This window comes from Antedon bifida, chromosome 8, assembly GCF_963402885.1.
Source record: "Antedon bifida chromosome 8, ecAntBifi1.1, whole genome shotgun sequence".
In the NCBI taxonomy this organism is placed as follows: domain Eukaryota; kingdom Metazoa; phylum Echinodermata; class Crinoidea; order Comatulida; family Antedonidae; genus Antedon; species Antedon bifida.
The window spans coordinates 5,244,716-5,256,918 of record NC_136233.1 but is presented as its reverse complement, the minus strand read 5'-3'; the positions used below and the strand labels follow the sequence as shown (position 1 = coordinate 5,256,918).

General features: G+C 36.3%; 4 protein-coding genes across 4 annotated transcripts; 1 reads left to right on the top strand and 3 right to left on the bottom strand.

The window, feature by feature from the left end:
* The first annotated feature begins 81 nt into the window (after positions 1 to 81).
* Positions 82 to 3,130, top strand: LOC144850863 (cytochrome b-c1 complex subunit Rieske, mitochondrial-like). Its single transcript, XM_078708351.1, has 3 exons — positions 82 to 373; positions 1,693 to 1,943; positions 2,507 to 3,130. Exons 1-3 carry the CDS (start codon positions 163 to 165, stop codon positions 2,843 to 2,845), a joined length of 801 nt encoding a protein of 266 aa, XP_078564477.1. The 5' UTR covers positions 82 to 162; the 3' UTR covers positions 2,846 to 3,130.
* A 252-nt stretch (positions 3,131 to 3,382) lies between these two features.
* Positions 3,383 to 11,666, bottom strand: LOC144850871 (small ribosomal subunit protein mS34-like). The gene is made up of 3 exons (XM_078708365.1): positions 11,355 to 11,666; positions 4,352 to 4,394; positions 3,383 to 3,930 (listed from the first exon to the last, which is right to left on the bottom strand). Exons 1-3 carry the CDS (start codon positions 11,535 to 11,537, stop codon positions 3,650 to 3,652), a joined length of 507 nt encoding a protein of 168 aa, XP_078564491.1. The 5' UTR covers positions 11,538 to 11,666; the 3' UTR covers positions 3,383 to 3,649.
* On the bottom strand, positions 6,568 to 8,243 carry LOC144850379 (uncharacterized). Its single transcript, XM_078707654.1, has 2 exons — positions 8,054 to 8,243; positions 6,568 to 7,680 (listed from the first exon to the last, which is right to left on the bottom strand). The coding sequence occupies exons 1-2, from the start codon at positions 8,241 to 8,243 to the stop codon at positions 6,722 to 6,724; spliced, it is 1,149 nt and encodes a 382-aa protein (XP_078563780.1). The 3' UTR covers positions 6,568 to 6,721.
* On the bottom strand, positions 8,350 to 10,839 carry LOC144850377 (uncharacterized). The gene has a single exon (XM_078707653.1). It carries the CDS (start codon positions 10,837 to 10,839, stop codon positions 9,604 to 9,606), a length of 1,236 nt encoding a protein of 411 aa, XP_078563779.1. The 3' UTR covers positions 8,350 to 9,603.
* Positions 11,667 to 12,203: the final 537 nt, after the last annotated feature.

The following is a 12,203-nucleotide window of genomic DNA, read 5'->3' as shown; positions in this document are numbered from 1 at the left end:
AATGTTAAGTGTTTTATATTATGCTAAGTAAGATTTTGCTCGCGCTAGTAATTTAACTTTTCCTAAAGGTCACTGTTGATGATAAAAATCGTGATCTGGCTGGCTGATCAGTTCGCCGGTCCTCATTTTTAGGCTAGGTTTTTGTATAGTTTGGTTGTAAAAATGTTCGCTGTTGCGTCAAAGTCTGGGTCGTTAGCACCATTCTTCAGTGCAACATCACAATGTGTAGCTTCACAGGCAAGATCAACTATTGTAGCTACTCAACATGTTGCTGAGAAAGTAATTGTTCCGCCACCACAAAAGTTGATGACAAACGAATCACTCGGACGTCTTCTTCCGAAGGGCCCCATATCGGCGGTTTCTGGTGTTCAAGGTAGGCCTAGCCGGCGCTAATACAGTTTCGTACTCACCCCTTAAAATGACTCACCAAGTCTGACAATCAAAAATAAAAATGTTTTTTTTAACGACATTGATTTGGAATACCTATATCTGCTACTTACGAGTACGGTATGCAATACAATATAATTAGGTGATAGGCATAGGCCCTAGCCTATGCCTATCACCTAATTATATTGTATTGCATACCATAGGCCTAGGCCTATATATATGTATAAATTTTGATATGATGATGACTTACTTTATTATCCAGGCTTAATCAAATTTAGTTTTCATTGTAAATACTATAGTGAAATGAATGTATTATTAATGAATTGATTCTCTTTTGCATAATTTGTTAGATATAAAATAAAAGACACAGGCTTATGCACTTGTCAATTGTATGACCCACTATACGACCCCCGGGAGAGGTGCGTCAATGGTGCGTCATTTACAAATAATTATTGACTCAGGGGTGCGTCAAAAAACCTAGATGGTACGTCACATCAATGAACAATGGTGGGTCAATGTCTGTCACTTTACCACCCACCATATCATAAATAACATGGTCACAGTGCGTCAAAATGGGTGCGTCATGGTCACCTAAAGGTAAGTCACATTTTTGACGCACATGTGCGTCATGGTATTCATAAGGTATGACACACGTCGGACAAATGACGCACCTCTCCCGGGGGTCGTATAGTGGGTCATACAATTGACAAGTGCATTACGCTCTTACTCTATAAAAATATTAATTACATTTTAATAATGTTAACATATTTCAAGGTATTAACAGTATTTGTTGGGGACCTACAGTAACTGCGCTCTATTTTCAACAATTTCTTGTTTTTCTCCACACCAACCATGGTGGGTTGGTCCTGTATACTTATAATTTTGTTTCATATATCTATCAATGTATCAGTGCAATTTCCGAGGACACAAAACCACACTCCACCCAGACACCCATCCCCAGATCCCCCCCCCCCCCCCAACAACCAGCCTAAGCCTACTAAACTATTCCTATATATGATGTTTTGAAATGGCCACATCCTTCTAAACCTGTATAAAAAAAGAAACTATATTCATTGACCAGATAAAAAATATCCACACAGTATTTAAATAAATAATCTAACTCATATCACTTATTGTAAAATCTATATAAATGATGACAATTCATATCGCACATATACATCAAAATTTGTAATCCAGGAGAAAATGTGGAAAACCTGGAGATGAGTTTTAAATTACGAGAGTCTCTCGGACAAAACGGTAGTGTTGGCATATATTTGACTTTATTATGTTTTAATTTAATTTCAGGTAAAAGTTTTGTAAGGTTTGCCCATACTGATATAAATGTACCAGACTTCTCGGAATACAAGAGGCCACAAGGCACGCCAGATAATTACACGACGCCAAAGGCATTCTCCTACATGGTTGTTGGTGGTAGTGGAGTTGCTACTGCATATGTCGCTAAGTCTCTTGTAACTCAATTTGTATCATCTATGAGTGCATCAGCTGATGTATTAGCTTTGGCTAAAATTGAAGTTAAACTTGCAGATATACCTGAAGTAAGTTTCTAGTAAATAACCATGGTGTTTTGTACAGTATTTAAGAAAGCCTGAGAGAGCAGTAACTTTTGATATTATTAAATAGTTTCTCAAGCTACTACCGCTGACTATTGCATTATATTGTGGGACAACTACTGTGTACTAACAAACCATCAGATGGTATTTTTTTTATGATATTTAGTTAGTTTCCCCTGCAACATTTCATTCAAATATTCTTTAAATTCATTGAGCAGTTCACTTTTATACACATAATTGATGCTTCACTTAGCTTGGTGGGTTACGTCATACTTATCAATCTAGCAAAATCATGATCAACGTAACTTCTGTTGTTCAGGAATTGTTATTCCTCATTCTGTATACCGCCAACTGCTCGATATACAGGTTGATCAGAAAGCGCTAAAACAAATTTTCAATTAAAAAATGTTTGAAATATTATAGTTTACTTACAAAAGGACTGGTGTGGAAAAATGGTATAGAAATAATAATAGGAAAACTGAAGTAATTGGCATTCATTTTGCTGTTGAATGTAATACTTAAACATTGTACTTCTTTTCTCATTCTAGGGGAAGAATGTTACATTTAAATGGAGAGGAAAACCTCTTTTTATTCGTCATCGAACGCAAGAGGAAATCGAAAATGAAGTGAATGTTGATGTTTCTTCATTGCGTGATCCTGAACACGATAGTGCTAGAGCTAAAATACCAGAATGGTTGGTTATTATCGGTGTATGCACACATTTAGGTTGTGTGCCTATTTCCAATTCTGGCGATTATGGAGGCTATTATTGCCCATGTCACGGCTCCCACTATGATGCTTCCGGTCGTATCAGGAAGGGTCCGGCTCCACTCAACTTAGAAGTTCCCATTCACGAGTTCCAAGATGATATTGTAGTTGTTGGATAGTACAAATAATACAAAGCATGGACATTAGGAGTTTCAATTGAATTAATCTGAAGATGTGATGTGATTTTAACGTTAATATTGTACATTTCAAAAGACAGGTTTGCAAATGAATTGCATTTAAAAAATATGTGTTTACTTTCATAATATTTCAACTTTTCCATAATTTACTTGAATACAATATTTAATCTTAGAAAATATAGCACATATTAATATGGTTTGTATCCTGGAAAGTTGCAATCACATCAAAGTGTACAAATAAATATTCTAAAAAGTATTGTTACAGTAGTTTTGTTATTATCACAACTTTGTGTAGAAAATTACTGTCTGTCATAATGGACAATCATATTTAATTTCTCGAATAATGTATTATTATCATTATGATAGTGACTAAATACCATGGCTGTGCAGCAAGTTTAAGACTGTTCACTCTGCAGTTTAAGACTAATACACTCAAAATGTATTTGGGTAAATCCACCCCATGCTATGAGAAAATAATTGCCTTGAGAATTAATATTGACAAAATGATAATCCTAAATATTTCTTATTCTGAAAAACCAATTCAATTTATTAGTCAGTAATGATGCAGGACAAAAATTATACAATAACAAATAAATTGATGTAAATTAGACCTAAACTGCTGCAAAGATGAAGAATTTATTTATTTAAAAACTTTCAGTAAAAAAAGGTCTTAGCATATCCAGTTTCTACAGGATATTTCCATATATATTTGTTTTTAGACTGGATGCGCAAAATTGGGTGTTTTTCTAAAACTTGACAATTTTTATTACTCCTAAAAAAACTTGTTCATAATTCAGGTATTTGTTGGTATGCTCGATTCACATAAGTGCGGTTAATTGTCAACTTTAGGTTCAGCTTCTCTTCTGTCACATTTCCTTCTTTTTCCATCTTTTCTTTCGTCATGGTCCTAAGTAACGGAGGCAGTGGTATAGAATTGGGCACAGCATGAAAATCTTCTTCCTTTGGTGTATAAGCACAAAACTCCTCTTCTTCACTTTTCCTAATAACTTTCCATTCAGATTTAAACCATGAAGAAATCTTTACTTGTAGGCCATCTCTACTGTATCCTAATTTGGGTAAAAAAAATAATTACAAATATAGGAATAATCAAATGCTTTACATTAATAACTATGGTTTCAACTAGTCAGAACAATTACTTGGAGTAAAGATAAAACGAAGTGGTAGCAATGAATCGTATGGTAATATGGCTATGCTTACAATGATCTACCCTCGAAACATAAAAAAAAACCTCTCTAGTAAAATGGTCAGTAAAGCCATTTCAATTTGTTTAAGACAATTGGTCTCGATCCCAGTCTGGTCTAACATTGTGGTAATCCTGAGCTGCTTTCAGTTGCACCAGCCATTTGACTTGTTTACAAAAGTGGGATTATCTGTTAGTACATCAAACATCACAGAACCCTCTATGTATAGATCGTCGTAAGCATAGCCTGTGAACAGACACATGTTCATGAATGAAAGATACTGTACCTCTCCATGTTGGAATGCCCCACACCTCTCCACCATTTAATTCCTTTAATTTAAAGAAAACAATATTAACTAGAATTCATGAATTATAAGTAATGATTTTATGCATGTGCTTATAGTGCTAAATTGTGTTTATTAAAGACACCTTCCCTACAATTTGTGACGTTTTGTAAAAATAATACATATTACTTTAAAAACATTAAACCAGGTCATTCCTTGTCTTAAATGTACGTTTTATGGTAAATTATGATAAAAAGTGAGAAACAATGCACTACCAAATAGCTCGCGGCGACTGACCTCTCGTGGACGATCTTTAGGCCTAGCCTAGCTAGGCTTAGTTTTGTAGGCCTAGCTGGTAAACATCGGTAACGTACGAACATCATACGCTAGCTATATACCTAGCCTGACGTTGTATAGTTGCTGCATTAATTGTCTTTCTATTTTTGCCAGACTCCGTTGATACAAATTGGGGAAAACCCGGTATTTTCGCTGAAAAGTTAGGAGTCTTCCATTTGTTTTGGCCTCACGATCGATCTAAAAGTAGGTGAATTACAGAAGAAAAACAAAAATATCAATCCGCGTGCAATGCATTTTGGGATTTATAGCGGGCTGCTATAATTATTCGAATCGACTTATTTTTCACATTTTTAACCATTTAAAGACGAAATAAGTTATCGCAATAGGACCATATAGTATTATTTTTACATTAAATATAGTTTGTGATCTTAAATTAGATCTAAAAAACGTAGGAAAGGTGTCTTTAATATTATGTGTCATATAGAATAATACAGTACTGTATCTATATACAGTGTAGTATAGGTGAATTTAAGGGACCCAAATATGCACATTTTTTGGTATGATGACGTTATCAGAATCAAACATGAAAATGACAGTTTTGAAACACTTTGTATGTCAAATGTGTAAATGAATTCATATCTACAACTCATTGGCTTTAGGTAATAAGTTATAAAAACATTTGGGGTCATCTTTCATTCTGAAGAGTTAATTTCATTTTAAGATTTTTTTTTACCATTTTTAACACTTTTGTGCAATTAATGTGCACATTTTGTCATTTTTGACGTGCTCGTAAAGCACTATTTTAGGTTGGAATGGATTCAAATTCGGTGAATGTACGTACTAAGGAAGGTGAGTAGTAAGGAAGTATTGCACATGCAAAAAACATATTTTTGTGCAGTCATTTTTTTAAACATGCAAGTGGCCTAAATGACATGCTCTAAATTTGTAATGCGTGGTTTCACTCACATGACCCTACATGAACATTAAAGCATATGTTTTTATTTTCTAATATTTTTACCCTCCTTGACCTAAAGTTTATGTATAGTGAATTTTATTGATATGTGATGACAAGTTATGGAGATATGATCGATAATGTGATTTCACAAAATGGTGTATAAATCACGGATCATGATGAGTGATCACGCTGAAATAATAAATAAGTATCAATTATTAAAAAGATATTGTGAAATGTTGGTAATCATTGCCATTATAGACATTGAACTTTTTGAGATAACTGTTAGTTACAAAAAATCTTTACAGAAAGAAGAATAATAAAGATAAGTGATCATTTATTTTATTATAAATGATAATAAGAAGATTAAACGAGAACTTACCTGTTCGAAGTTTGATCTTTATTTTATGAGGTAGGTGTAAGTGAGAGATAACATGAGATCCCGTTGCGCACGCGCACGTCAGTCTTCAACATGAGGCCAGAGTTGCATCCGTATGGAATTTCTGACCAAGTGGAGCGAAATTCAATAATCAAGTTTATAACATATTGGAGCTGTCTTCCATTATTAAAGCTCAGTTAATTTTAGGGTAGGGAGTGGAGGGCATGTTATCTCTCACTTACACCTACCTCATAAAATAAAGATCAAACTTCGAACAGGTAAGTTCTCGTTTAATCTTCTTATTTTATTTCGCTACGGTGATCGTTCGAGATCACATGAGAGTTTAAAGAAACTCTGGCCTCAACGACCAGTTTGTTTGGGTAAATAATAACGACGCATGTAATTAAATAACATTGATATTTATTATTTAAAGAACATTTTGATTGCTGGGTATAACTTCCCAACGTGGGATTTCAAACTTAATCCCAAACACAATTTGTATATTGCAATAAACACTTTTAACAACCTATAGGCCTACTCCAACTTGCTATGAAGTACCTTAGCATTTAGAGGAACATGTTAGCCATTTTAAATAAACGTTTTGTAGCAACTTCAATTTCTCTGTGTATAACATTCCCATCATGGGATATTAAACTCAACACAACATGTAACTGTACTACAGTTATAACATTTTATAAACTAACTCAATAAAGTGTGCTCGCTTGTTAGTTATGGTAATTAACATTTATTCTTTCATTAGTGCGAGAGCAAAGTTACAACCATCTTCTCGAATGGGTTTATCGTAATATGATCGAAATGTTTTTTCACTGTTCCAACCCACATGTTGCAAAATATCAGAGACCGGAAGCATAGATCGTTTTACTTTTGAAACTGCTGCCGACCTAGTTGAGTGAGGTTTAAATTGTGTAACATCAATTCCTGCAATTTGCATCTCGCATTTAATCCATCGTGCTATAGTGTCAGTTGAAACTCTCTTATAAGGTTTTTTATAGCTTATAAATAAATACTCTTCACCATTGCGAAGGTCTTTCGTGCGGTCAATGTATTCTACCAACGCAGTGTAAACACAAATATTAGGGTCTGGTAGATATTTCTTGATATTGAGATAGCAACCTGTCGGCTTCCCTGGTCTGTTCTGTTTCAATAATTCATTTATTTTGAAATTTACCGACGACGTCGTCACTTGCATAGTGTCTATGTTTAGCAAATGTAGTGTTTGTTGACGTGCTACCAGCATGCATGTTTTTAGGGTCAAATCTCGAAGGTTGAGAGATTCAACTGGAGACTGTTTCCTTATAAGGTTAAGTACTGGTTTTACATCCCATGTAGTGTTATAGCGAGGTGCAGGCGGTTTCAGGTTAAAGACGCCTTTCATAAATTTGCAAATTAAAGGATGAGTGCCTAACGGAGTGCCATCTTTGAGGGTCACAAACGATGACAACGCAGCTTTTGCGGTGTTGAGAGCACTATATCCTAACGTAGGATATAGTGCAGTCAAAAAATCCAGAATGTTTACGACAGTGGTCTGCATAGAATTAATCTGTCGTTGATGCGAAAATTCCAGCCATTTGTTAACATATAATATATGGAGTATTGTTTTCTGGTTGATTCTCGCCATGATGATAATAAGATGTTGGTAGTCTCTGCTGAAAAGCCATTGTCTTTGAAGATTTCCCCGACAACCTGCAACACATAAGATATAATCGTTTGTAAAGTGGGTGTTCTCGACCGGAAACCGGTTGAGTAATTATATTTTTCCCGGATGGAAGTATTATTGGCTCTTCAATTAATAATGAGAGTAGCTTAGCAAACCAGGGTTGTGAAGGCCATCGTGGGACTATCATAAACCCATCCGATTCTTCCACCTCTATTTTTCGAAGGCACCTTGCAATGAGGCAAAATGGGGGAAATGCATAGAAAAACGTTTTTCCCCAATGAAGTGTAAACGCATCAATAGCAATTGCGTTTGGGTCTGGTTTCCATGATACAAATTTTCTCACTTGAGCATTGAGGCGCGATGCAAACAAATCTATGTCAGGTTTTCCATACTGTATACACAGTTTTTGGAAAACTGCCCTATCAAGTTCCCATTCTATTTGGTCATTAAACTTCCTAGATTTTGTATCAGCAATAACATTTAGAATTCCAGGTATGTATTGAGCAGTGACAAATATGTCTCTGGGTATGCACCATTCCCAAATCTCTTTTGCCATAGCATTGCAAGCCTGTGATTTTATTCCTCCCATGTTATTTATATACACCACTGCAGTGGTATTGTCAATTTTTATCAAAACATGGCTATTTGAACTATTTACACAAAAGGCTTTTAGTGCAAACAATGCAGCCTTTCTAGATAGTTTATTTCATTTGACTTGATTTTTTCTATTTCCTTGGAATTCCATCTCCCTCCTATGTGAATAGAACCGTTTGACGCACCCCATCCGAGGCCCGAAGCATCACTAGTTAGGTTCACAGAGGGTACCCCATGATCTATTTTCTTTGTTGCCGATTTAGCATTTTCAATCCACCATTTTAGTTCCCTTTTAGCGGTTTGTGTGATGGCCATTTTTCTATCAAAGTGGCCCGTGTTTAGTCTCAGTGCATAGATTTTGTCTTTTTCAAGCCCACGGTAATGTAATGGTCCATATTGAACACCCGGAAAAGCTGCAACGAGCTTACCTATAACCGATGAGACAGAACGAATAGTGGGCCTAATTTTTGTATTTAGCGATATACATTGATTACATATTTCTTGGGCCTTTTCTTTTGTGAGGCTTATTTTCATGGTGCGAGAGTTTATTACAAATCCAAGAAATTTTATTTCCCTCACTGGCTCAATTACAGATTTAGATGGATGTATGGCAAACCCCAAGTTAGAAAATAGTTCTGCTGTTTGTTTAACTGCTTCGTGGGCAGCTTTTTTATTCTTAGCAATTATAATTGTATCATCAATGTAGGCAATAACAGTATGTCCACAACTTCTCATAGTTGCTAATGGTGGTTTTAGGAGTTTAGTGAATATGCGTGGACCTGAAGAGAGTCCATTGGGCAAACAACAGAATTGCCATAGATCATCATTCCATCTAAATTTTAAATATTTTCTATGGTGTTTTGCAATAGAAATTGAATAATATGCATCTCAGAGTCTTTTGTTATGAATTTCATGGCTGTATCAAAACAGTCCATCTTGAAATGGTAATATTTTATGAATTTGTTTAATTGAGATAGGTCGAGGATCATACGATATCCGCCATCTTTCTTTCGTCTGGTAAAAATATTTGATAAAAATTCACCATTCTCAGGATTTGAGTGTTCAATCACACCAATTTGCAAAAGGCGATTGATTTCATTGGTTACTGCCTTTGTTTCCTCATGATTGAGTTTGTAAGGCCTTGGTATATAGGCTTGGATTGGTGGTTCTGATGATTCAAATTCTAATTCATAACCATTTACAATACTCAGGATATTAATATCTCTGGTAATATGGAGCCAAAACTGCTTTATTGTGTACCAATTGACCTCCTGTATGTTTAGTTTCAGTAACATTTAATCGAGAGGAGGAACCGTTACTTACTTGGTTTAGGTTTGATACTGGAGAAGATTGTTTTAGTTCTGATTGAACTGCCGCTTTCCCAACGGCTGAGTGGAGGCAGCATATCTTCCCCGTTTGTACCTGGGATTTCTCATCGACAGTGCAGGTTTCTGGTGTTGGGGATACTGATTTTTGTAACCTTGCCCTAAAAAAGACAGGTGTGATCTACTACGGCTTGCTGACCAGCCTGTGTTTATCGAACGGTTTTGATAAGACCTCCTATTAGCAATAGAGCCTGAATTCTGATATGGTGTGAACCGATGTGACCTATATTGCCCCTGGCGGTTTTTCATAACGCCCACGGTTTTCTGTTCTTCCTCTAATTCTTTTACTGCCTTGTGAAGGTTATTGCCAAACAACCATTCAGTTGTCTTTACTCGTGTTTTACAGAGATGAGTGTATCGAGCATTAAGATCAGGTTTGATCAGCTCCTTTCGCAACTGATTTAGTTCAAAGTGTGCGCTCGCTAATAAAGCCACGCTATCTTCCTGTGTCTTAGTTAGAGTTGGCAATTCATCAGCTGATCTCAAAAAGGCCACAAGTCCTTTGACAAGGGGTTTCTGGCATTTCTGGATCTTCAAATCCAGATTTCGTACATTTGGTGTCAAGTTTTCCCATATCAATGGATTTACCCTTGGTACAAGAAGATTCTGACAGTTTATTGGTTTGGGATACTTTTGACAAATTTCTGTCATGTATTTCTCTTCGAGCGGAGTTGTGATCATATAGTTTACACTATCTGCTTGAAATTCTTGCAGAGGTTTTCCCTCCTCAATAAGAGTGGCAAAACGTTTAGCAAACCCTAACTTTTCGGTTTGTTTATCCTTTTCTTGGCACTGGCCCAAACTCTCTAGGTCAACCACTTCTTCAGAGTCAGATATATCGTTATTGATGTACCCACTTGCAACATCATTCTGTTGGTGAGTTTTATATTCTGATTCTATGTACTGACCTTGATCATCATCATATTCATCACTAGGCCTAGTAGGCCTAGTACGTTCTAGCAATACTGTTTCCAACATCTCCCGTAGTTCACTGTTTTCCTGACGAGACTCTCTCATAAAATGTTCAATTTTGTCAAGACGGTTATCAACCGTAGGTGTTTCTGAGACAGGTTTTTGTTTTGATTTAGTGGATTTATGTTTAGAATCATGTATCAGTTTCCCCTGCTGGGAAGCTACTGATACATCAGCGGGAGCAGCCGGCCCGGACGGGGCGACCTTCCTACGCTTTCCACTACTATGCTTCATAGTTACCGGCCCAGCGGGCGCGGTATTATTCCCGCTATTAATTAGCACGCCTGGCCCCGCAGGGTCGGCGAAACCTGTCGAAGTTTCTGAGCTCTCAAGCCCTACTTCTACTATTTTTCTTGATTGTTCGTTATCCCTCTTACCAAGTGATAAGTTGTCCATAACGAAACAATGCTTGATAGATAATATGACGTGTATTTCTTACAAAATAATCAATTTTTCTTTAGATATCCAATGTCGAAGACTTCTGATTTTGTGCGTATGCAACGAACTGACGTGCGCGTGCGCAACAGGATCTCATGTGATCTCGAACGATCACCGTAGCGAAATAAAATATAATATACCCCTGCCCTAAACATCTTAATACACATTTCATTTACAGTGTACAGTTAAGTACTTTATTCTCCTACTGTTTCATCAGGGAGTTGTAAAATATTTTAATTAAACAACCCGGACGCCACTAGTGAAAGCAGATAGCCTAGACGGCCCTTAAAAAACAAATTAACAGTACTTACAGGCCACCTTTCAGGGTTAAATGTAACACTGGTTATTCGAATATAGCTAGGCTCATTTGGATACTTGTGCGCCCAAGTTGTTCGGGTAAATACTCTGCCAATACCATAGTTAGGCAAAGAATTTAAAAGAACAAATAACCTGTCTCCCTTTGGTATATTTCTGGAAATAGATGCTACAGCCATTTAAGAAATATATTATTTTACTATATGCGCCGGAATTTGCAAAAAAATACAAATTAGATTATTCAATATTTAAAATAGAATAACTTTGATTTCAGGACATACAATTCTACTGTGCGCAGCCATCTTGGATACACATTATGTTTTTATAGAGGGCAGTATACTAAAAAATTGGATATTGTGTGACCTCATGAAAGATACACTATCTTTGATATTGTGGTAGCCTACCAAAGATGTACGTTGGTGGAAAGTATCTTTTCTTGGTTTGCGGTGGTGTTTTTTTCTTCGTCCGAGGTTTTAAAATTATTCTTATAAAAATAAAAAATACGAAGGAAAAATAAGTGGGATCAGTGTTGTCAAAGTTTAAAACTTCAGGGGCTGATCCAGGATGTTTTGAAAATGCAATCTGTTGTATGACACCTCTATATGGCCGGAAATGGCACGTGGTTCCCACTAGCGACGCAACACAAGGACGTAACGCAGCGCAAGTGAATTGACATCACAAGCGATGGCTTATTCGCTTGTGATTGCTAACTGTCTATAACTTCGCTTGTCATTGGTTAAAACGCTTGCGTTGCGTTTACGTCCTTGCGTTACGTTCTAGTGGGAACCAAGCTTGAGCCATCGCTTGTGATTGGTCAATTCACTTGCGTTGCGTTACGTCCTTGC

Coding starts and splice junctions, on each gene's coding strand:
- LOC144850377 (XM_078707653.1), bottom strand. CDS start 10,839: ATGAAGCATAGTAGTGGAAAGCGTAGGAAGGTCGCCCCGTCCGGGCCG.
- LOC144850379 (XM_078707654.1), bottom strand. CDS start 8,243: ATGGGAGGAATAAAATCACAGGCTTGCAATGCTATGGCAAAAGAGATT. Junction 7,681..8,053: donor GGCAGTTTTCCAAAAACTGT/GTATACAGTATG, acceptor TATGTGTTGCAG/GTTGTCGGGGAAATCTTCAA.
- LOC144850863 (XM_078708351.1), top strand. CDS start 163: ATGTTCGCTGTTGCGTCAAAGTCTGGGTCGTTAGCACCATTCTTCAGT. Junction 374..1,692: donor GGCGGTTTCTGGTGTTCAAG/GTAGGCCTAGCC, acceptor ATTTAATTTCAG/GTAAAAGTTTTGTAAGGTTT. Junction 1,944..2,506: donor AACTTGCAGATATACCTGAA/GTAAGTTTCTAG, acceptor TTCTCATTCTAG/GGGAAGAATGTTACATTTAA.
- LOC144850871 (XM_078708365.1), bottom strand. CDS start 11,537: ATGGCTGTAGCATCTATTTCCAGAAATATACCAAAGGGAGACAGGTTA. Junction 4,395..11,354: donor TTAACCCTGAAAGGTGGCCT/GTAAGTACTGTT, acceptor TTTAAATTAAAG/GAATTAAATGGTGGAGAGGT. Junction 3,931..4,351: donor GGGCATTCCAACATGGAGAG/GTACAGTATCTT, acceptor TACCCAAATTAG/GATACAGTAGAGATGGCCTA.